The 23,538-nt window shown below is 36.0% G+C and overlaps 2 protein-coding genes across 2 annotated transcripts; both read right to left on the reverse strand.

The window, feature by feature from the left end:
* Positions 1-624: 624 nt before the first annotated feature.
* On the reverse strand, positions 625-7,415 carry si:ch211-171h4.3 (serine/threonine-protein kinase SBK1). The gene is made up of 4 exons (XM_048202121.1): positions 7,122-7,415; positions 5,679-5,823; positions 5,323-5,525; positions 625-4,211 (listed from the first exon to the last, which is right to left on the reverse strand). Exons 1-4 carry the CDS (start codon positions 7,125-7,127, stop codon positions 3,543-3,545), a joined length of 1,023 nt encoding a protein of 340 aa, XP_048058078.1. The 5' UTR covers positions 7,128-7,415; the 3' UTR covers positions 625-3,542.
* A 1,966-nt stretch (positions 7,416-9,381) lies between these two features.
* On the reverse strand, positions 9,382-14,441 carry il11b (interleukin 11b). Its single transcript, XM_048202122.1, has 5 exons — positions 14,075-14,441; positions 12,096-12,256; positions 11,880-11,957; positions 11,580-11,735; positions 9,382-10,257 (listed from the first exon to the last, which is right to left on the reverse strand). The coding sequence occupies exons 1-5, from the start codon at positions 14,199-14,201 to the stop codon at positions 10,102-10,104; spliced, it is 678 nt and encodes a 225-aa protein (XP_048058079.1). The 5' UTR covers positions 14,202-14,441; the 3' UTR covers positions 9,382-10,101.
* Between the last annotated feature and the right edge of the window lie 9,097 nt (positions 14,442-23,538).

The following is a 23,538-nucleotide window of genomic DNA, read 5'->3' on the forward strand; positions in this document are numbered from 1 at the left end:
TTTTTTTTAACAAAGCAGCTGATTTTGCCATAGAAACTAGTGGACTGCCAAGTCGCCTTCACCCCAAAATGGCGGAAATACAAGGCCGCTGCTGGCGCAGGTGTTGCAATGGAACATTCTGTTGAGTGTTGCTTCTTGTTAGTGTATATTCTTTGAGGTCAAGGTGCTGTGCATTGTGGTAATTGATGCAACATGACGTCACTTCCAAAGGACCAATGAACATGTCTGACCAATTTCATGGAATGTGAAAATGAATCTCATTGAATAAATAACCATTAAATTAAACTGGTCATCAGCGCAATTCAATTGGTTTGGTAATAGCAAAAGAAAATAGAATGAAGTGATCTCCAAAAAATAAGTACTTTTTGACTGTAAATAAAATTGTAAGGAGTAAAAAGTACTCTTTTTTTTCTCAAAAAATGTAATCAAGTAAAAGTAAAAGTACTGATTTTTAAATGTACTCAAGTAAAGTAAAAATCCCCAAAAATAATACTTAAGTACAGTAATCAAGTAAAATTACTCAAGTACTTTACACCTCTGGAAGAGTTACAAATACAGTTTAAAATGTAGGTGAACATACTAATTTCCTGATTTTCTTTTTGTATGGTAGATCAGAGCAAACTATTAAATTTGAAATGCTTTATTTGAATTGATTTGACACATTTGTTTAAATCAACATTGACAATAAAAAGTAATACAATAAAACTCTTGTGCCCTTGTAATCTTTAATCAAAAACATTAATTTATAATCCCTTCCCTCCAGCATCCTGTCACTTACATGAGACCACAGCAAATAGCAAATGACAATATTAAAGTCCCCCGTAGTCAATAATGTTGACCCTTAAAGTCACAATATGTAAGATTTTTGGATTAAAATATCGTAGAACAGTGTTTTCTTGATTTACCGTGAGTACCGTGTTTTGCCATGCCTAATATCAATCTACAAGTATCTCATAGTAGCCGCTGAGCGAACACAGAGTATCATTATAACAACTTTCAATACACAAATGTGTCTATTATGATAAAACAGCGCTGCGTTACCACACATATGCATGACCGGAAAAAGCTTATATTTTTAGCACGCCATGCTAACGTAACTCCGTCTTGCCTTTAATCATTTTATTTCACGTTCAAATATATGCATTATGAACAAAGAACCGTCATTATTTCCAAGCAATTATGTGCTGAGTTAGCTAGCTAACATTAGCTAACCTACCTATCAGATTGTCCTACCTGGGCTTACTGCATATGCATACATCAATATTACATCATTGTTGTCATGATAAATAACACAAAATTACTGTATATGCATTATTATAAGGGTAGGTTTAGTGTTGGGGTAGGTGTAGATGTTAATAAAGCCATAGACCACGTTAATATCACGCTGGAATTACAATCTGATAGGTAATGTTAGCATTTTTTCAGATTTTGCTAACGTTACCTACTGTTTCAATGGGAGGTAGCAAAATCTGACAGGGTAGCACAAATTGTCAGAACACCGGCATTTCTCCCCTTGAGTTTTAGGTTTCGGGAAGGGAAAAAAATTCCACCACCCCGTCCAAACTTTGAGGATACCGGATATCAGGTTAAGACAATCCATGAGCACAACGCTTCGGCATGTTCCCTCACTCGAAAGCTTGACAGACCTCCCGCGCCTAGTAACGGTTGCTAAACCACGATTGGCCTGTGGCGGTTTTCGGGCGTGGCTTAGCGAAGGGTCAATTGTACAATAGTATATTTCTGCTATTTCAAGCTATACTGAACTTTTATTCTGACAGGGTCGTAAAGACCTTTTGACTTCCTGTGCATATGATACGACAAATGTCGATAGTTTTATCAAATTAAATGGTGAAATTTGACTCTAGGAGCAGCACTGCAGATGAAGTTCATGAATTGTGAGTGAGACATCAGACAATGAAATCATCGCGAGTGTCACGCGTGCTTCAGTATGTGTAGTAGTAGACGAAACTGTGGCGCTCATTCAAAAAGACTTCAAATTTGAACAGCAGTCTTCTTTAACTTTAATATTCACAGACACTAGTCCGTTTCGATATCTGATTCATTGTTCAACCCTACTTTTGATTTATTCATCCAAAAATTGCCAAATTCTGTGACGTTCTGCTTTATACAGTAAGTTCTATTTGTGACTGGATTCCATGATTTCATCTGTGTTTTCTGCATCGCTGAAATCATATGGCACTACATGGTATTTGCAGTATTAAAGAGAGTTAGTTTTGGAAGTTATTTATTGTTGTGTTATAAAGTTGTTTCCATTAGTATAAGAAGGGTATGCGGTTAATAGAAGTCCGCTCTCTATACGCTCTACATAGCGCTTCATGGCCATTGAATAGATACAGCAGCTGTTTCAGCTATGCACCGGTATGACTGTTTTTGAAAAATACATATCGATCTCGAAATTGAAACTAGTTTACCATATGAACCGGTATACCACCCAGCACTAGATACAAGGTAGTTTGTGAAGCAAGGAACACCGGTTATTTGCGTTTTTTAAACTGTCTTTGGTTCACTGTTTTTTTTTTTTTTTTTTTATGGAGAAAATACTCAGCAATGGTGCTGACTTATGAATTCGCACATGGTTTTTCTTAAAGCATATTAAAAACACCACATGGACATATAAACAACATTTAAAAACTTGATTTTCACCACAGTGGGTCCCTTTAAGTCCCGCCAAACATTTTTTTCATTCGATAAGATGTTTCACTCAGATATGCAGTACGTCACAATAGATAGTTTAGATAGAATAGTTTCATGCCAATTTAAAGTTGGGTGAGGTTTCAGTGTGTTTCATAGACAGTATGAGGAAAAGACTGACCACTCTGACTGACCATGTAAGAAACTGGCAAGTTCAGTATGGTTGCTCCTTTCTGGATTATTTGATGTTTGATACCATTGTTGATAGATGTTATTGGCATCATAGATGCACTTGCATGAAAATAGAAAATAGCTGCTCATGATGGCTTTTTCCATCATAAACTATGCAACTAACAATTTCAACTTCAATTCCATCTGTTTACCAGTATAGCTATACTCTAGAGGTTGCAGTTTGACTTTGGAAATTGGAGACAGGCAGCCATATTTATTTAGACTTATAAACACAGATGTTATTAAGATGCTTCAGATCTTTAGCTGTCACTTAATATTCCTGGTAAGGATTCCATGGTGTATCCTTACACGATCCTTGGAGGATGCACATTGTTTTGGAGTGTAGCAATGTTGCTGGACTGTGGATGGAGGCCCAGGTTTTAAGAAATGCTTTTTGTGTCCCTTTTTGTAGTTAAATCAACCTTAATAACTCTTCTGAGGTATACTAAAACCTTCAGTGTTTAAAGTTAGGATCTGTAATGGTCAGTCAGGAAAAGAAACTCCCAACAAATTATGAATAAACAGAGTATTAAACAACAGACTTGTCGTTAAAACACTCTGTTACCATCAGAACCTCCTCTAAAAAGTGATTGCCATTCTTCCCACCATAGAGTGAATAGTCCAGATGACAACCTCAGTCCTGTCCTTCCTTTGTTGCATCACCCACTGACATCCTTGTCCGATAGCCAGGCTCCTCCCAGGTACCGTCCCACCTCATCTGGCCTGCCACGAAGCCTGGGCTGTGGATAGAGCAGGGACTTGAGAAGACATGTCGCAAGAGGGGTGAATGCAGCAAACTGGGTTGCCACCTGGTGGAAGTCCTCAGGTTGATCTGACCCTCTCTCTTGTAATGCCAAACCCTCCCAATTGCTCCACTGTAGATAGCTTTTATATGCAGTGTTGTCTGAAACAGTCTCAGACCACGGAAGGCTCCCCATAAGCATGGCGTAGATTAGAATGCCTAGTGCCCAACTGTCTGTACTGGGGTCCACAGACACCAACATCCTTCGAGTCTTTCCAGAGTCCCCTTTTGGCTTGTTCCCATTGTCATCCACCTCTGAGTGGCCCAAAACAATCTCCTCCCCCTTCCTTGCAATCTCAGCCTCAGGTGTGCAGTAAGGGGAACTGTACCACACGCATGGTACCCTGGTCCCTGCAGCCTTGACCATGCCAAAATCACCAAGCTTGACCCAATGACAGTTACTGTCACATAGGAAGATGTTTTCCGGTTTGACATCACGATGGACAAAGCCAAGGGAATGGAGGTGAGAGAGGGCACTGCTGATCTGGGAAGCCACTCCCTGGGCACGGCTCTCTTCCAGACCAACCTGCAAGAGTTATCAGTCAAGTTACAACTACTGTACTGCTCCTGGAGGGCCAATGTCCTGCTCCAACCTGTCCCAACAAACTTACTTGGAAATTTCTAGCAATCTTAAAGCAGTGTTGGGCAACTCTGGTTCTCGAGTTTATCTCTAACCCTGGTCAAACTCACCACTCACCCATAGCTTTCAAGTAATCCTGACCTTGATTAGCTTGTTTAGGTGTGTTTGATTAGGGTTGGAGCTAAACTTTACAGGAAAGTGTTTCTCAAAGGCCAGAGTTGCTTACCTCAGCCCTAAAGACATTGATTAGCTTGTTCAAGTGTGCTTAATGGGATTGGAGCCAAACTGTGCAGGATAGTGGCCCTCCAGGAGATTGGACACCCATGACCTTAATCATTAAAGGCTTAAGTTGTATGTTCTACAACAGTGATTTTCAATCCTGGTCCTGAGGACCCACTGCTCCATGAACTGAACTAAGTGTCAGATAAGAGAGACATACAAAATGTGAATGGCTCCATAATCTAACACAAATTTCAGGTCTTGGAGTCTCTACTGATGAACTGATGAGTTGAATCGGATGTGTTTGATAAAGGAGACATCCAAAATTTACAGTGTTGGGAGTACAGGCTTGGGAACCACCGATTCAAACCATGGGTGTATAATCCTGCCTCTGGAGAGCCACTATTCTGCAGAGTTTATATGCAATCATAATTGAACACACCTGAACCAGCTAACAAAGGTCTTCAGCATTACTTGAAACATCCAGGCAAGTATTCTGGGGCTGGTTGGAACTAAACTCTGCAGGACATTGGCCCTCCTGGAGCCTTGTCTAGAATTGCCTGGAAGTTTCTCGTAATTCTAAAGACCTTGCTTAGCTTGATCAGGTGAGTTTAATGAGTGTTGGAGTTAAACACTGCAGGAAGGTGACTTTCCATGAGCTGGACTGTACAACCCTGATCTAAATATTTTGTGTGTATTACAACTCAAGAGATGTACCTTTTTTGAGGTTCTCAATTGGAGTAGTCAGCTGTGGCATGGATGTTAATTCCCACAATACTCATTAATCATGAATAATCAACATTAAGAAGCATGGAACTGATGTTAAGCTTTTACCGACCTCAGGAACGATGACATCATAGAGATCGCCATAGAGGCAAGGTTGCTGGGCGAACACGTAGTGAGTAGGAGTGGAGAAAGCAATGCCCAAAGCTGAGGTAAGTGAAGGGTGGGTGCAGAAGGCCAAAGACAGGTTATATTCCCTCAGAAAGGACAGGAGAGATGTGGATTCTCGCAGAAAGAATTTAAGGGCCATTGGGGTTCCTAGATTTTGTGCAAATTTGGAAGAATAATGGAGATATTGTCAAACGTAAAGGAAGCAGTATACAGTAATCAAGCACAGAAATCTGATATTGCGTAGATAAGATCAGATGAGAGAAAGAGAAAGCAACATATAACAGGGTTGTCATCACTTACCTCTCTTCTTGTGCACCGCTAACATAACTTTGCCATATGAACCCTCTCCAAGAAGTTTAATAACTTGGAAGTGATCTAAGGGTTCCAGTGATTCTAGAGACTGAACTGTTAAGTGACACAGCTCATCCAAAAGTCTTGTGGCAGTCTGCAAGAAGCAAAACTAGATGGTTAAGGTTGCAGATGAATGTGTCACACTTAACACCTAATGTAATTTAAGAGGGAATTTGCATGACTCTTTTTCCACTTTATTTCAAAAACACTGAATTAGAGCATCTCTATTTACTAATTAACATGCTAAAATTCTTATTTAACACCCAAGACATAGTTCCCATACTTTTTTTTTTTTTTTTTTTCTACCTTTTTTGGGCATGTCAAACAATGTTTCATTAGCTGCCAACAAGGGGACCAAATACCACAAAATGCCATGTTGAAAGTAAATATGATCTAGCAGGATCAGAGATATACTCCCGGGGTCTGTCATTGCATACTATTATAAGATCACTACAGCGAAAGGGTGATTTGGGGTTCAGTTCTGAGGATTGTCTATTCTGTCAACACATCTTAACTGTCACTAGACACAGCTGAGTTTCATAGGATTAAGTGTTCTGTTCAGCAATAATATTGGTAACTGTCATACATAATTTGAATCAAAGACATTTGGACTAGATGATGTTTTTGGTTTTTAGTCTTTTTAGTATGCGAGTGCTTTGGTGTTCCAAAGGCAGAAAAGTTAAACTCTTTAGTAAAGCAGCAGTTCAGGATGTTAAAGAAAGGGGGACAGTGTTGCATAAGAGGGATAAGGTGCACCTGTTGGGCCTCAGTTGTATGAGGACAGACGGTTCACCAAAAGTCATGCTTGGTTAACCCCTCGTCAAGAACAGCAGGATTGGCAGCACATCTAGGTTCTTTAGGATTAGTTGTGAATGTTGTAAATCACCGAATTACATAACATTTCTTTCTGGTATGTTGTGATATGTAGCCAGTAATAAGTAATCGGTTTACAATTTAAGACTGAATGTAAGCCCATTCTAGCTAAAACGAAAAAAGTAAAAAGGTCATCGCTACTTTTAAATTTCACAAATGTGCTTTTATTTCTTGTAATTGCAACTGTTTCTCCTAACTGTAGTGACATTATTGCTCACATTGCAGAATATAAAATAAAATATAATAAATATAAAACACTTTAAATTGTAATAATATTTCTCGATGTTTTGGTTCATGTAGCCTTGGTCAGCATAAGAGACTTCTTTCAAAAACATTATCTCACCGACCCTTTATTTTTGAATGGTAGTGTGCATAAAAGCGAATATAAACATCACGTTATTTGAAAATCTTTTTAAAATATGTGCATAAGCCATGTACATGAGCAATAATCATTGCCTACATGATGATAAGCTTATGCAACAGCTGAATGTACACTTTGAAAGGATTGAAAAGACTTACTGTCATGTTTGCTGTTGTTGAAGGCTGAACAGAATTTAGAGGTGCTGTTCTCTATCGTTCAGTCTGTCCATAAACTCAGGTCACTGAAAGCTGCAGGTCAAATGGGCAATGGCAGGTCAAGCAGTCATAAATCAGCTTCCAGGTTAGTTTCTTTTGCCTCTGCTGAGTACATATACTGATTGATATTGCATCTCTCATGTCCTCTGCTTACAGTTCAATAGTCTATCTCTGCTCTCCCTTTCTCTCTCTCTCTCTCTCTCTCTCTCTCTCTCTCTCTATACCCTAATTCTCTCACATGTGCTTTCACTGCCGTTACCCCTCCTTTTGGATGTTACTTTTGAGTTTTTAACTGACAGTATGTTCTTTTTGTATAACAGGCAATTTGTCACTACTGGCAACAACTCCTAACCTTTTCAGTTCTTCTCTCTGATGTCTTTAATGCTTTCACATTTCGTACCTTGTATCTTTAGCAAACTCATTTCAGGTTTCATGTAGAGCTGTCAATGTAATGTTTAATTTAGTGTGATTGATTAACCAAAAATGGTTATGATGCTGACCAGCATGATCAATTTCTCTCTCAGGGAGCATGACAAATCCAACAGCTGTGAGAGAGCGCTACGCAAAGTGCTTGCATCGCAGATCTCTCTTTCTACTGGACGTGCCAAGTCCTTACTTTTCGGGTTTTAAACTCACACACAGTCATGCGACATATCCTTTATCCATATCCTATTCCTTGTTCTGCACCGTTTGGTGTTAGTCATCTCAACAAAGATTTTGACATTCATGGCTGATTACGCTATTGCTGGCAATTTTTATCTGTCTGGATCTGGATGAGCTCAACTATCTGTGAAAATGCTCAGCCAGACGGGACAGGAAATTGGGAAAATTATTTACAAACTTATGACAAGACGCTTTATTTTAGGAACAAATATGAAAATCCATATAAATAAATTATATATAGAACATCGGAAATAATGTGATGGTTAGATTGTTTTGCTAAGGGTTAATTTGTTACTGAAGCAGTAAAAAAAAGCTCTGTGACTGTGTTTGATGCAAAATCATTTTATTGAAAGAAAAAAGACATTTAAATAATCAAATAAAACATATAAATACAAAAAATAAATATATAGATATGTATAAATAAAGTATGAAAAAATAAAAGTAACATCCAGGACTCTACCAAAGCATCTACATCCATCTCATTGGGCTTGCAAAGTCCAATCAGAGTGAATTTGAGTTCCGAATGACTCTCTGAACACTGCATATATATCGTCTGTTAAAATGAAAAGGCTTTGGCATTGTTCATGAGGGATTCAAGTAATGTAAGGCCTCTTTTTTCAACTTTTCAGTACATCTCTGCAATATGGTGGCACTTGAGTAACTTTTCATTTAGACTAAATATGTAATCACAGCGAATAAATACAACTTACAGGTAGTGGGTGCATTTCAAGATACTGTTCAATATGTTTCAATACCATTTCAATATGTTCACAATATCATTAATTAGCCCTAATGAAACTTTGTATGTTGTTTTGTATTGAATGCCCAGTTTTATCATCCACTGTAAAAAAAAAAAAAAAAAAAAAAAAAAAAATCCCTGTAAAATTTACGGTAAAAAAAACGGCAGCTGTGGTTGCCAGAACTTTACCGTAAAAAATACGGTAGCAACGTTTTAGGTTTTACAGGACAGCACTATTTTACAGTTCAAAACCATATAATGTAAAGGTTTATGTTATAATAATTACTGTTCATAACTGTTTATTTTACCACTGTAAAAATTCCACAAAATTTACAGTAAAAAAAACATATTTCATTAACTAATATAATGTTAATTTACCAATCTGTTGAAGTACTAATATACGTTTTGTACATTTGTAACGCACTGACACTGATGAATCAAAGCTCATCACTAGCATCTTTTCCACAAGCTGAGAAGGACAATACTAATATGGAAGGTGCACAGTGTCATTCACACAACACTGAATACCATCATGGTAACACACATGAAATTTTAAAAATGCAATAAATTAACAACATTAAATGTAACATAAAACCCTAATGTACATAACTGACTAGAAAAAACTAAGAAAAACTAAGAAGAAACAGTTGTTTTGACAAATACATCAAATGTGTCACACAGGGAATTGTGGGAGTGTCAATTTATGGTTTTTCACTATAAATTATACAATGACATTATTTTTCTCTTCCAAAACTGTAAATTTAACGGTATTTTACCGTAAAATTAAATTAAATATACCTTTAGATCTATTACAGTTATTCACTGTAAACAGTTTGGAAACTTTCTGTAAACCAATTAACTGTTTTTAACCGTAGCATTTTTACATTCTTTTACCGTTAAAATCACGGTCATTTTTTTACAGTGTTTACCAAGTAGGCTGTGTTACCGGATCTACATCAATGTCAAGATTCCTGTCAAACAAATAGTCTAATCTTAACCCTAAAAGATAGTTATGTTGTTTAACAAGCATGTTGATTCACTACATCTTGGCAAAATTAATAACTTTTAACAAAAATAAATAAATGAGTGCAGGTCCTGAACTTCACAATTGTACCACAGTAACAACTATTGGTCATTATTTCACACCTTAGTGACACCTATTGGTCATTATTAACAACTGCCTGCAGCTGATTTTGCATACAAATTTTCTTATTGAAATGAGACACTTAATATTTTTAAAGTGCTATTTTCTCATTCACTCTGTATAAAAAATCCTTCATTGTAAACATAGAACTCGATTCAATAAATATTAAATACATAACTTATTAATTATATAAAAAAAACACCATCACACATAGGAAATGTTAACTAATGGACTGTCAAAATGGAAGATGACTTACAAAGGCTTGAACATTCATTCCATCCCATCCCTTCAAACATTAAGGCAAGTCAGATGATGCTACCACGATGCGTGATGACCTCACCTGAGGGCTACTGGTGTCATATGATGTTGTATGATCACTATTGACTGTGTTTCAGGACTCTAAGTGCTCTAATATAACAGTGGCAAAAGAAGTACAGTTTATCGTAGATTTCTGCATTGGCCTGGAACAAGCTCCAGGCTGTCTTCAGAGGAGGCAGGGAAGGGTGGACGGGCTCAGAAAGTGGTGCCCCAATCTGTAAGAAGGTTTAGATGATCTGTTTATCTGATGTGTCTACTTTTATTTCATTTTTGCTTTGTGTCAGCCAGTGTAATTTAGAAAATCTCAACTACCGTCTCGTCACACTGACCCTTCCAACATTTTATATATATAAAAAAAAAAAAATATATATATATATATATATATATATATATATATATATATATATATATATATATATATATATATATATATATATATATATATATATATATATATATATATATATAAATATATATATATATATAAATTTCAATACAATTTATATTTATTAAGTAGATATATAAATAGATATATAAGTTAAATATATTGGTCATATACTGTAGATTTCAAAATATTTACATAAATCTATTTTTGATAAGTTTCCATTTATTTACTCATATATTGTTTTTTTTTGGTCATTTTAAAATATGAATTTAGTGTTTACCCAAAATGTATTTAAAACTGATGTGTTTTCTTGCTCCTTGAAGTACATTTTGTATAATATGTTTGGCATTTGAATGTTTATATATATATATATATATATATATATATATATATATATATATATATATATATATATATATATATATATATATATATATATATATATATGGAAACACCCCTGGAAAAGTGTGGTTCTGAACAATATCAGCAATCCTTATCACCTTAATGGCTTTAACAATTGATTGCCAATTAAGTTTAGAATACAATGAACCAATTAGAACCCAGTTTAGGTCAGATAGCTGCTAATGGTGGATATTTTGTTAAATCGAAGTTTTTTTTCTATGTATAAACTTTATGTAATAAAATATGTTTTCGTAGTTTGTGTTATCCCTTATCAGTGCAAAATTATCACAAATTAAAAAGGATTCATGCCAATATTGTCCAAAACCCCACTTTTCTAAAGGGTTTCCAAACTTTTGGAGGGCAATAAATAAATAAATAAATAAATAAATAATATATATATATATATATATATATATATATATATATATATATATATATATATATATATATATATATATATATATAATACACACAGTCAAACCAGAATTTATTCAGACCTTGAACATTTCATTCATTATTACAGTTTATTCACTATAGTTTAAAAAAAAAAAAATGGTAATAGAATATGACAAGATCTTAAACTGTGTCTGAATATTGATGAATTTGATGAATTTAATGTATGTTAAATTCATCAAAAGTATGTTTCAGGAAAAAAAAAAAATTGTACTGACCCCAAACTTTTGAACATTAGATATTTAATTAAATATTGTTTGATTTCCTACTGTAGGTGAGCTGCATGGTGGTTCATACCTGTTTGACCTTGTTGCTGATGGTTTGGATTTGACGAGCGATCTTTTTTGTCATAGAATAATCACTCCCCATTTCGTCTTGTTTCTGCTGGATCCAGTCAAGATGGAACTTGTAGGATTTAAGACCAGAGTACAGCTGTGCTAAGGTACTGCTCACCTGTGTACCAAAAAGAGACAGATGTTAAACACAATTCACATTATTTTTTTGAAACTAGATATTCAGTGAAAAAGAAAGCCTACTGTAGCTGCTTAAGACACAGATATGGAAAAAGACAGAGAGGCAGAGGTGTTGATGCACTACCTCGAGTGATTTCTGGTCTATGCTGCAGTTCAACGGGGGCAGGGATGTGAGGGATTGTTCAAAGTCGTTCAAATTATTCTGAAAAATTTCAAGCATTTTATCAGACAAACGGTAAGCTTAATGACCCAAAAGTGCATGCATTTTATACTGTATGGGCCATTTAAAATGAATTAGAAAATAATTTACTTAAACATGTATCAGCAAACTGATACTTACCTTTTGCCTTTCTTCAGATACTGTTTTGAATAGCGTACGCAAGTCTTGGTCCAGTATCTTCAGACCATTTTTTCCTTGTGGTATAATAGCAGGACGGGCTGTGACAAAGAGCTCAACGCAAGTCATCAAGACGATGAGTAGAAAGATACAGTCGAGTGACACTGTCAGCATAAAAACAAACATGATTTCGTATTAATGTCATTGGAACAGCTGCTCTGAGTCACAAGTGTTTCAGTATGTGTCCTGAACAGCTGTTTTACTCCATAAAATCTTGTATCTAAGCAGTGGGATTTGTACAGAGAGCTCTTCCTCTTGGTTGGTAATGGTTACACCGGATGGGACAAAAATTTGGAGCACTGGAAGATTTCTCCCCACAGGAATTTCCAAGGCATGTAGAAGACACATTTGTAACTGTAGCTGGGTGCTTTGCAATTGGTTTCACATTGGAGTGCACAAAAATAAGAGATGATTTGGATGAAAGGATGCGAGTCACAAAAATAATGCTTATTATGTATGGCTGCATGCATGCCTGAGCTCAAGAGAAAGGTCATGAAATTTTAAACTGGTGAAGATGAATAGCAGCAGCATTCAATACATAATATATTGGGCCTAATGCAGTTCTTTCTTTTGCCCACTAATAATTGGCTAATTTCAGTCCCGTTTGATGTCTCCGCCAGACTTTAGCCACATCAAACTCAAATGAGCCATGGCTGAAGTCTGTCGGAAGGTTGTAGGCCTTCAAATACATTTAGCAGATATGTGATAACTGTGATTTAACCCTCTGATAAGCATTAGAAGGAAATGAATGGCTATTTACGCAATTAGCATCCTTTGAAACCTTTCTAAATGGAGAAATTATTAAGGTCACCGATAAGCACTGCATGCAACCCCTACAGATTTGATGGCATAGTGCCGATCTCCATCAAAACCGTTGTAGGCATGCAAAGTGAAATGTCACATAGAGTCAATTGGCACAACAGCTAGTGATTCACTTGCATACATCCTCTGTCTGCATTAGTGGTGGAAAATGATTTTGTTTCACTCTGATAGCATCTTTTCGCTTCTGTCAACACAATTTTGAGATAGCATTGCCCTAATATAGCTCAACAATATCTCAGTAACTGATCCGAGTCGATACGCATGCATGTTTTCAAATTGGACATTATTATGCAAAAGCAATGTAAGAATGTTCACAGACTGAGGTTTAAACTCTGATCCTGCATTAAAACAGTGTTATATTTAGTATTATCTATAACTATTTATTAGTACTAGTACTTGAAGTTAAACTTATTTCAGCTAGTCTCCAGGGCATCATTTAAGTTTTTCATCTCATATTTACATTTTGTTTCATTTTATTTCAGCTATATTTCAGTTACTGAAAACAATTTTAATGGTTTTAGTCAAAAATAACAACACTGCCTTAAATATTATTATAATCTGAATATTATTATTGTATTATAACATTATAATTATTAATATAATTACAGAAATGACTAGATTTGAAATAGTGGGTTACATACAAAGGCACAATTGGTCAGTCTGATTTGATTAGGAGAAAATAACCTTGACCTTTGACCTTAATGTGACCTGTTATAAAGAATGCAACCACATATTCAGGATTTTTCCTAATAATTTAAGCACTGAAAAAAACAGATGTCAAAGAAAACTCAATAAATAACTCTCAATAAATAAATATAATTAAAGCATTTCCTTAAGAGTTAAACACAATATGTTTTACATATTTAAAATATTTTTTGTAATACAAATGTCCATCTCTAACATCCATTTATTGTACTTTGAATTAACTTCAGGTAAATGTGCCTTGACTAGACTGAACTGACTTTTCAAAACAAAATTCATAGATAGCAAAAACACCCATATAGACCCACCCTCTACAGTTTACATATTTTTGCCTTCTCTAAAACACATTCCCTTGCTTGTGTTGAAATGTGGGGGGAAAAAATGAAGAAAGAACTTACGTTTCATGATAATCCCAAAAACAGTAAAAAGTAGTAAACACAGTGTACAAATCACTCTACTAACATTTGAACTAGTGAAAGGGTTCTCCTTTATAGTATATGGGCCATGACACACACTGTGACTCATTCACAATCATGAAAAAAAAAAAAAAAAAAAAAGTACAGACCTACACACCCCCTCTAACTAAACATATCTTTTTTCTAAAGAACTCAACAGTTTTTGCTCTTTCCGCCAAATAGATGTCTCCAGACCCGTATGTTCCTAATTTTGGATTTCTTTCTTTCCTTTTTTGGGTGGCGTTTGGCCCCACAAACAACCTTGCGTTAAGCATCTCCACTAACACGTGAAGAAGACTCTATATTCAAGTGACATGTCAAAGTTTTTCTTCATATTCATCTGCAAATCTGATGTTTACCAGTTTGTTTTGCACGACTAGGCAGGTTGTCTTTGATTTACATATAGTATATACTGAGACAAGTTGTATCAGTTTACAGTTTGCCATAGGGGAATGCCTCAGAGACAATGGAGCGAGATGAGGCATGAGAAGGCTTTTTTAGATAAATTAGGTCAAGTTCATGACACAACAGTCACAATACACTCACACACTAATCTAGAAGATCTGAAGCCCCCTACCCATGTCTCCCCACTGACCATTCCCCCCACATTCATCCGCTTGGCCTCCTCTGACACATCTCACTGTTATTTCCACTCAGACATCCAGCATGCACAAGTGTCTTCATGTCTGAATGCACATACATGCATTCCTTCCGTCTCTCTTTCATTTTCTACATCACCCACTCATTCTTATTTCTTCCTGTTTTGTTTTGCCTCAGACAAGGCAAGGCAAAGACGGACATGTTGATAAGAATAATGGCTGTTCACACTGTGGGGTCATATCCTGTATCTCTTCAGGAAGTGGTGAGTACCCTAGAATCCTGTGGTATAGTATACTTAGAATGCAGTAATAGATTAAGTGCACACTCTGTAGAAATTCCCATTGTTTTCACACTAATTTAAAACGGTTCAAAATGCACTCTGTAATGTTATGTGATGCTGACGGCAATACAAATGCAGTCAGCTGTGATTCATTTATGGGACATGGGAAAGTGTCTAATAATGAGTAATTGCGATTAAAGTGAGTAGTAATCGACTGGTTTATCTCATGATGATGGTGATGATGATGGTGGTGTTTCTCTCTGATGCAACAGGTGGGAAATCATTGGATGGAGAACACGCCTTTGTGCCCTTCCCAAAGAAAGTGGGGAAATGTTACTCAGTACAGGATATTCTAATCTTTTGTTAAGTCATGCAGCTCAGTGTCACCGAACGTTTAGAATTACAAGCTTTGTTCAGACGAAACATTGTTCCATTATTCTGCACTATCGGAAGTTGCATCATATTCTTTGACAGAGCAACCTTTTTATAAAGCAGGGGTAGGGAGGTGGATGGTTAATGCTCAGTAGGCAGAAGTTCTTTGTGTCATATTCGGATGCGTTCACAGCAAAAGACAAGCCACATTTAGCCCAAGTGGGTGGATTCTTTGAAGTGTTTAAATTCCTGCAAAAGAATGCATGATCAAGCAGAAACAACATCCTTCCCTCTATTAGTGAACTCATGAACTAATCATAGTCAAGAATTGGATGCTCCCTATACCATAAGTTATCCCTAAAATCAGTGGGAAAAGATAGGTGAATAACACGGATGATAACACTGATGTAGAAGCACCTAACCCTGGTTGTAATCCTAAACTTCACATAAACTGTAAACTTGCCCCTCATATCTGATTGGTTGATTGAAATGTTGTTCCAGGAACAATTTCACTTGGTGAAATCAGGTTCTACATAAACGGTGTGTCACGATGTAAAGGAAGTAGCGACAGATCTTTTCTTGTGATTGTGACTATCAAAAAAGAATCCATTCAACTGTAAGAAAGGGGCAGAGTTAAAGCAAACTTGTTTCACCAGAAGACTGAGTTATGATATTTTTAATTAAATTACAAGGGCAAAGGTTGTAGTTATAAATTAGATATGGTGATTATTATTATTTTTTTTAAATTTCATGTCGATATAATGGTCACAGTGTGCAGGTACAGAGAAAGCATAGGCTTTGATCCACGGCAGCAATTTTACAAAACTAAACTTCTCAAACTTTACGTCCAAACGCCGGCTCAGTATTGGCCGATGCTGTACGACGCATGCGTGTAATGCTGACACAGGAGCCGGTCAATAATTAGTTCTGACATAGAACTCGGAAGCGCTGCACTGTGTTGACACCATCAACTGCATAGGAGACTGACGGGAGAGAAGAAATTGTTGAATAAAGTCGTTATTTTTGTTTTTGCATAAAAAAGTATTCTCGTCGCTTCATAAAATTAAGGATGAACCACTGCAGTCGCATGGACTATATTTTAACAATGTCTTTAGTACCTGTCTGGGCCTTGAACTGTGGTGGTTAAATTGCGGCCTATGGAGGAGTCAGACAGCTCTTGGATTTTATCAAAAAATATCTTAATTTGTGTTACGAAGATGAACAAAGGTCTTTGGGTTTGGAAGGACATGAGGGTGGAACACTCCGCCTTACAGAGGAAACACAATTAAAAGGAGAACTGTTTAAAATACTTGTACGTTGAGTTTAAAAATGAAGACAAGAAAACAGCGGATATAAAATAACATATGTATTTACACCAACAGAAGATATATAAAGAATCCATAGATTGGTAAAAGCATAGAGTCCATCAGTTCCATACCATAGTGATGGCCAATTTCGAAATGCTGCTTCATGAAGCTCCGAAGCTTTATGAATCTTTTGTTTCGAATCATCAATTCGGAGCACGTATCAAACTGCCAAAGTTACGCAATTTCAGTAAACGAGGCTTCGTTATGTCATAACTGTTTTGAAACAGTTCGAAATTTCAATGGTTCACCAGTAGAGGGCGATGATAAAGTGAAGCTATGAATCATGCATATTCACTAAGAACAATTGAACAAGTGTCTATGGGCTTTACCCTATGGTTTTACCAGATCTCTGATCAGTTTTATACATTTGTAGATGTTTTAATTAGACATTAGAATAATTAATAACTACAATTATTCATTTTAATCTCTTATTGGCCTGTTTAGCTTGAGCCACGGAACAAAGAAAACAAGCCCTGAAAATTGATAAAAGAACGTATATTATACAGACAATCTATATTTAATCTTATTAGATGATTAATTAATTGCATTTAATAGATTTTACTTTCAATAAAACATTTGCAATAGATTTGTAAAAGGTGTTTTTATACATGTTTAGCGTGAGTTTTGTTGCATTTACACTGTTCTGACCACTAGGGGTCACCATGGAGACGGGTGTCAGATTGTTTCAAAGCCTCGACACATTATGGCACACTTACTTCAACTGCCCATCACTACCATACCATAAAACAGTCCATAGGAAGCTCTGCGTGTTGATAGTCCAATGTGCAATAATCCAAAGTGCAAGTGCGCGAATGAGGTCCTGGAATGGCAAGTGTTTACAATAAGGTACTTCATAATCCAAGCAGCGGTTTAGATTGACCTAAGTGTTTTCAGGCCTCCATCTTAGGCCATACTGCTCATTTTATAATGAGAGGCTACTTCCTACTACCTGTCATGTGACTGCTCACATGACAGGTGGAGTCTCAGTTCTTAAAGACAAACACACACATTTTTAAGAGGAGTAAAATGGACAATGAAACATGTAAAACCTATTAAGACTCTGATACACAAATATACAGTTATATACAGAGTGGTTAAAACATGTCCCTTATGTGGCAGTGTCACAAATACACATGACTAAATGAGTAAATTAACAAGGTGGACATAATGGGTTACTATGGTAACAAACAGGCACACAGTAGAAAACTAGCCCTGCATCTGAAACTGCATACTGCCTTAGGGGCCGTTTACACGACGAAAAGATACAGGTTTCAGAGTGCACGTTTTTGAAAACTATAGTTATCATGCACAGTCTATAGGTGCTTATTGTTTCTTTACAAAGTGACATCGCCAACTACTGGCCTGGCAGCAGAATCATATACATGTATATTTTCACATACGTGACATGTGGCGAAAAACATGATATTGTGGCCACGACGAATTAAGTGTGAAATTATGTGAAATATGGAAAATTAAAAGTTGTTGGAACAAATAATGTTTATTATGTCTATTTTTTTTTTTTTTTTTTTGTCACAAGCTTGGCTCCATACGTATATAATGCTATATGCTCTGTATACTGCCTATGATAGGATAAATCACTAAACCAGGATATTTGTTTACAGCCATATATGATTCTCATTCTGTTATTTTGAACAAGGAAACAATAAATAGAGGTAAAAAGCATAGAATTCCCAGGCTCTGGGTAAGGAGGAAGGAGTAAGATTACAATTCAAAAAGTCCTAGATCAGTGAAGAAAGGGGAATCCCAAAACAAATCTGAAGGCGGTGGATTAACTCACAGACTTACTGTCCTTAATCTCTTTTGTGGCCTACCACTGTTATGTTTGGCAATCCACATTCTTTCCAGTCGAGCAAGTCAAATTGCGAAAATGGTGAATGACCAGAATGTCCAGCTACTAATTTTAATATTTTGCCTGATATTGGCCAACAGGCCTGTACAGGATAGTTTTAGTCATAACAGTCTACTATGACTGCATGTCTCACTATGGACTCACAGACACAGACTTGCTCTCACACGCACATTTTTCGGGGATGATCCAAGCATCTGTCATCATCAGTGAGTCTAAACCAAGCGCCGGTCGTTTGTGACATCATCACGAGACTTTTCCTGTAGCGCGAACACCATTGTTATTGTTCCATGACCCTTAACCCATTCAAATGTATTCTCTCTAGGCACTGAATGTGACGCTATGTGACGTTTTGTATCTGCTAAAAGCCTTAAACTTTCACTTCTTCTTTAAATTTTCAAGACTAGATATTTGTTATAAAAAGGTGTCAGCCAACAACTTAAAGAGTTTATATACTTTCCTTGTTTTATGTGTAAAACCACCGCTGTTGAAAGTATTTACATCCCAGCCCAGTAGTTAATATTTTCCAGGTGTCTGTATGCTACCACAGCATAGATTAATGCTTGATGATTCTGATTGGCTGACGGACTTTGATGTAACTTAAGCCATGCACACACACACACACACAGAGAGAGAGAGAGAGAGAGAGAGAGAGAGAGAGAAAACGAATAAAACAAACTGGATAAGAATGAAAAACAATTATTTTTCCCAAAAAAATATTTTTAATGTCTAAAAAAAAGCGCTCTTGAAAAACTGGAAAATGAAAATAACTGACAGCCTGCCTTTAGATTTCTTAACATGTTGATGTTGCAGGATTTTTTCTTCATTTACCAATGCCTTGTCAAAAGTTTGCCATATTAATCAGCTATTTCAAATTATGAATCTTTCTTCTTGCAGATGGAAATATACAAAGGCAACCTCATACTTAAGTGCTATTCACCAGTCACCGTCTCAAATGATGACTTTCCTGTGATGCACAAACACACCGACATCCTCACACACACAAAAAAGGCTGATGGGAGGGGAGTGTGAATTCCGTTTTCGTCACTCCGTTTTTCATCTCTAATCTGCTTGTCAATGACTAACGGAATGCAAAGAATGCAGGAGAGAGACAGACAGACGGACAGAGAGGGTGAAAGAAAGTGACTAAAGGAGTGAGTGAAAGTGAGAGGACGAGGAAAATCTTTATCATTTCTCATATCTTATTTTCCAAAATATTTACGAGTTCACCTAATGTTAAGACGTCACAAATCTTCAACCCACATAACAGTCACAAACATTCATGAAAGACAAACACAAGATACTTAATATTGTGGCCAAAGATGAAGAGAAATGCTTCTGTATGAAGAGAAATGCTTCTGTACTAACCCAGGGAGTTTTTTTAGTCACTTGATGACTAACTTTTTTTTTTTGCATTATGTGTGTCAAACTTTGATATACGAGTCAGGGGGGGAGAAAGGAGTAATGGTGGAATAAATGTTTTAAAATGAGACTTTCACTATTATTTTCATGGGTTTAAAGGGTTGGTTAATTATGATGTCACCTTTTTAACTTTAGTTAGTGTGTAATGTTGCTGTTTGAGCATAAACAACATCTGCAAAGTTACAACGTTCAAAGTTCAATGCAAAGGGAGATATTTTCTTTTAAAGAATTTGCTTTTTAAGGACTACAACAAATGGCTGGTAGGGACTACAATGAGCTTCTTCCTGGGTTAGTAACATCACTAACCCTAAATTTTACATAAACCCTGACCCGAGAACACACAACAAAGGGGTGAGGCCATGTTATTGCAATACAGTACAACACAAATGCAATAGCATGTCATAAAAGCAAGATGACAACATGAGTTATAACAATAATTGTGACACGCTCTGGCGAAATGAGTCGGAAGTCGCAACGTTCTATTTTAAGATATGGGCTGATAATGTGGAAAAACAATGAAAAAATCGATTTTTTTTTTTTTAAAGCTAATTTCAAAGAACAGGCTTTCAAAAATAATCTCCCAAAGTTTCGTAGTCCAGATAATTGAGCAAAGGTATTTAAATGGCTGTTAAATTTGACATGGTTTTACTAAATTTGCTGGAAATGAACTTCTCAACTCCTCTGGTCACTTATGAGTTTTTTCATAATTTTGATTGATCTTGAATTTTACTCTTCAGTGCTGATGTAATATATATTATAAATTTGATGTGATTTTTAGTTTGATCACTATCTTTTCAGTCAAATTAAGGCAATTATCAAATGTAGCGAATTAACTCAAAGGAGAAATATTAATAATTATTCATAACTCATTATGATTATTAATTATGATTAATTATGAATATGTAAATCCGTTAATCGGATTAACTGGATGTAGCTACATTAAGATTAATATTACAATCAATTAACCTGTTCGTCCAGTGAACACTAATTCTAAGAAGTGTTAATTTCCAGGTTATGGAAAAATAACATTCTTATTGTACCGTACTACTCAGAGCACGTAGTCAGGATCTAAATCACTTAAGAGGCAATTTATTAGCAGACGGAGTCAGAACCAAACATGTATTGTGCACAATCTTTATTAACTAACTCACAAACGCATAACTAAACTAACAAACGCATAACATAACATATATAGGTCACACACATACATAGGTAAGAATGAGTAATGATAGAGTTGAACCAGAAGAGGTACTGTTACTAGAGCTATGGGAAAAAGTCAAAGGCAATCTGGAAAAGAATCATCAGTTTCCTCAGTAATAAAACACCTTTGCTGACAAAGGTAAGTTTTACAGATCAATACTAAATCGCTGTTTAGTGTTCAAATGTACGATACTTGCAAGATGCCTTTAGGCTGAGGAGCATCGGATCTGCCATCTGAGGAGAGATCTTGAGGATTCAGTCCAAAGTTGTTGCCAGTATCTTCTGCGTTGGATGGAGTACTATGAAACAACTTATAGATAAGCACATGGCTTGGTTGTAGGCCGAGGCACAGCAGCCCTCCAGGCCTTAGCCTGGAGAGGCCTGCAGCAAGGAGGTCCGTTCTGTCGTCCAGAAGCAAGGAGAAGAGAGGAAGTGGCATTGTTCTCTAGCTTTTAACCTCTGGTCAAAGTCCAACCTCTTACAGTTGATGTAGCCAATGAAGGTGTTGTATTTCCGGGCGACAACACATCTCCTATCAGGGCTTTTATGACCAAGAAAGATTAACAAGCTGAGTTTTTGAATAAGAACTATTAAAGATTCTTGTAATACTGATGTGTTGCACAGGTATGGACATACCGCATACACAAGCATTTAAATCTTTTCGATACGAACTCATAGACACTAAACATGGCATGACTGAAGTTACTTTAAATGTATCATAAAACATACACATACATACACGAATACAATGATTGTAATACAGCAACGGTAATAATGGATACCATTTCCTGGGATTGTGCATGTTCATTTATAGAACAGTTTGTCTATACATTAATGCAAGAGAGTCTGTGTTATGTGTGGATAATGCAGGAAAGATGCACGTTTTTGTGTGTCTCTTCTCTGCTCTCCATGCGGCAGCCACATTCCTTGGTGCCATAAAACTTGTAACTAAGAACTTCTCGGGGGATGGAAGCCAGACCCCAGAGTGAGCTTAAAACTATTGGTTAACTAACAAATAATTGTGTCTGATTTGTCTCAGTCATTACACAAAGTTTGATCAAATGTTGTTTAATTTTCCAATTAAAGGTGATACATTTTTACATTATTTGTAACATTTAATTACAGAACCCCTTTGCAGATTTTGACTCATAATATTCCCATATTTGTCAGCTACAAATCAATGTATTTCAGATCTTCATTATTATTGTTCAAAATAACCATTATGCCATCTCACAACTATGGCAAATGTCAGTTTATACACTGGCCCATTTTGTTCAGTCTTTGTTTTGGACAGTGTAACAACCCTTCCTGTCTGCACAGAAATTATATTTTTTCTATTTCTATGATATTTCATGATATTTTTAACATGTAGATGAGTGGATATTATACAATATGATTAAAAGGTTGTTAATAGTCAGTACAATTTTTAACCACCTTTCAGGATTCTTTGATTAGAAAGCTTATTGATATAGAAATCTACATTATAAATGTCTTAACTGTCACTTTTGATTCATTTAATGCATCCTCGTTGAATAAAAGCAGTTTTAAAAGTAAAATATCTTTTTGTAACATTTTTCGAAAAACTAAGTGCAAATATCACAACTGTTTGCTGGAACATCAGAACTCTATTGCATGTCTGCAAAACTTAGTAACTCACCCAAAACATTTAATTAATGCTTCAAAACCTAGTTCTTGTACCAGTAAATTGGCCAATACCACCAAAATAAAAAGTGTTTTTGTCATCATGTGAGCCACACTGGTCAAATGTTTAGATGTTTTTCACTATGGAAATATTTGTTGTGTTTTCTACTTTTTAGTTGACTGTCTGCTTTCAACACTATACAAGAAAGTCAGTTTTGTCTATTTGAATGCTCTTGTGTATCACACTGAGCTTTTTAGATACAGATTCCAGCAGTAGATTAAAAAAATACTAGGAAAAGTCAGTACACACACACACACACACACACACACACACACAAAAAGGATATTTGGTCACTTTATATTAGGTGTCCTTATCGCACAGTATACTTATTGTGTTCAAGTTGTATTGCAAAACATTTGTGCTGCTATTGAGGTGGATATGGGTAAGGTTAAGGACAGGTTTAGTGGTATGGGTGGGTTTACATAAGGGTAGATTAAGGGAAGACTCAACAGTGTAATTACAGCTGTATTTTTTTTTTTTTTTTAATGAGTACAATGCAAAAATGTACACAATAAGTGCAAAGTATCAAATGATTAATTTACAGTAAGTGTTAAACCAGTAGTAGTTAAGTAGTTAAAGACACCTAATATAGACTGA

The sequence above is a fragment of the Megalobrama amblycephala genome, linkage group LG9 (genome assembly GCF_018812025.1).
Source record: "Megalobrama amblycephala isolate DHTTF-2021 linkage group LG9, ASM1881202v1, whole genome shotgun sequence".
In the NCBI taxonomy this organism is placed as follows: domain Eukaryota; kingdom Metazoa; phylum Chordata; class Actinopteri; order Cypriniformes; family Xenocyprididae; genus Megalobrama; species Megalobrama amblycephala.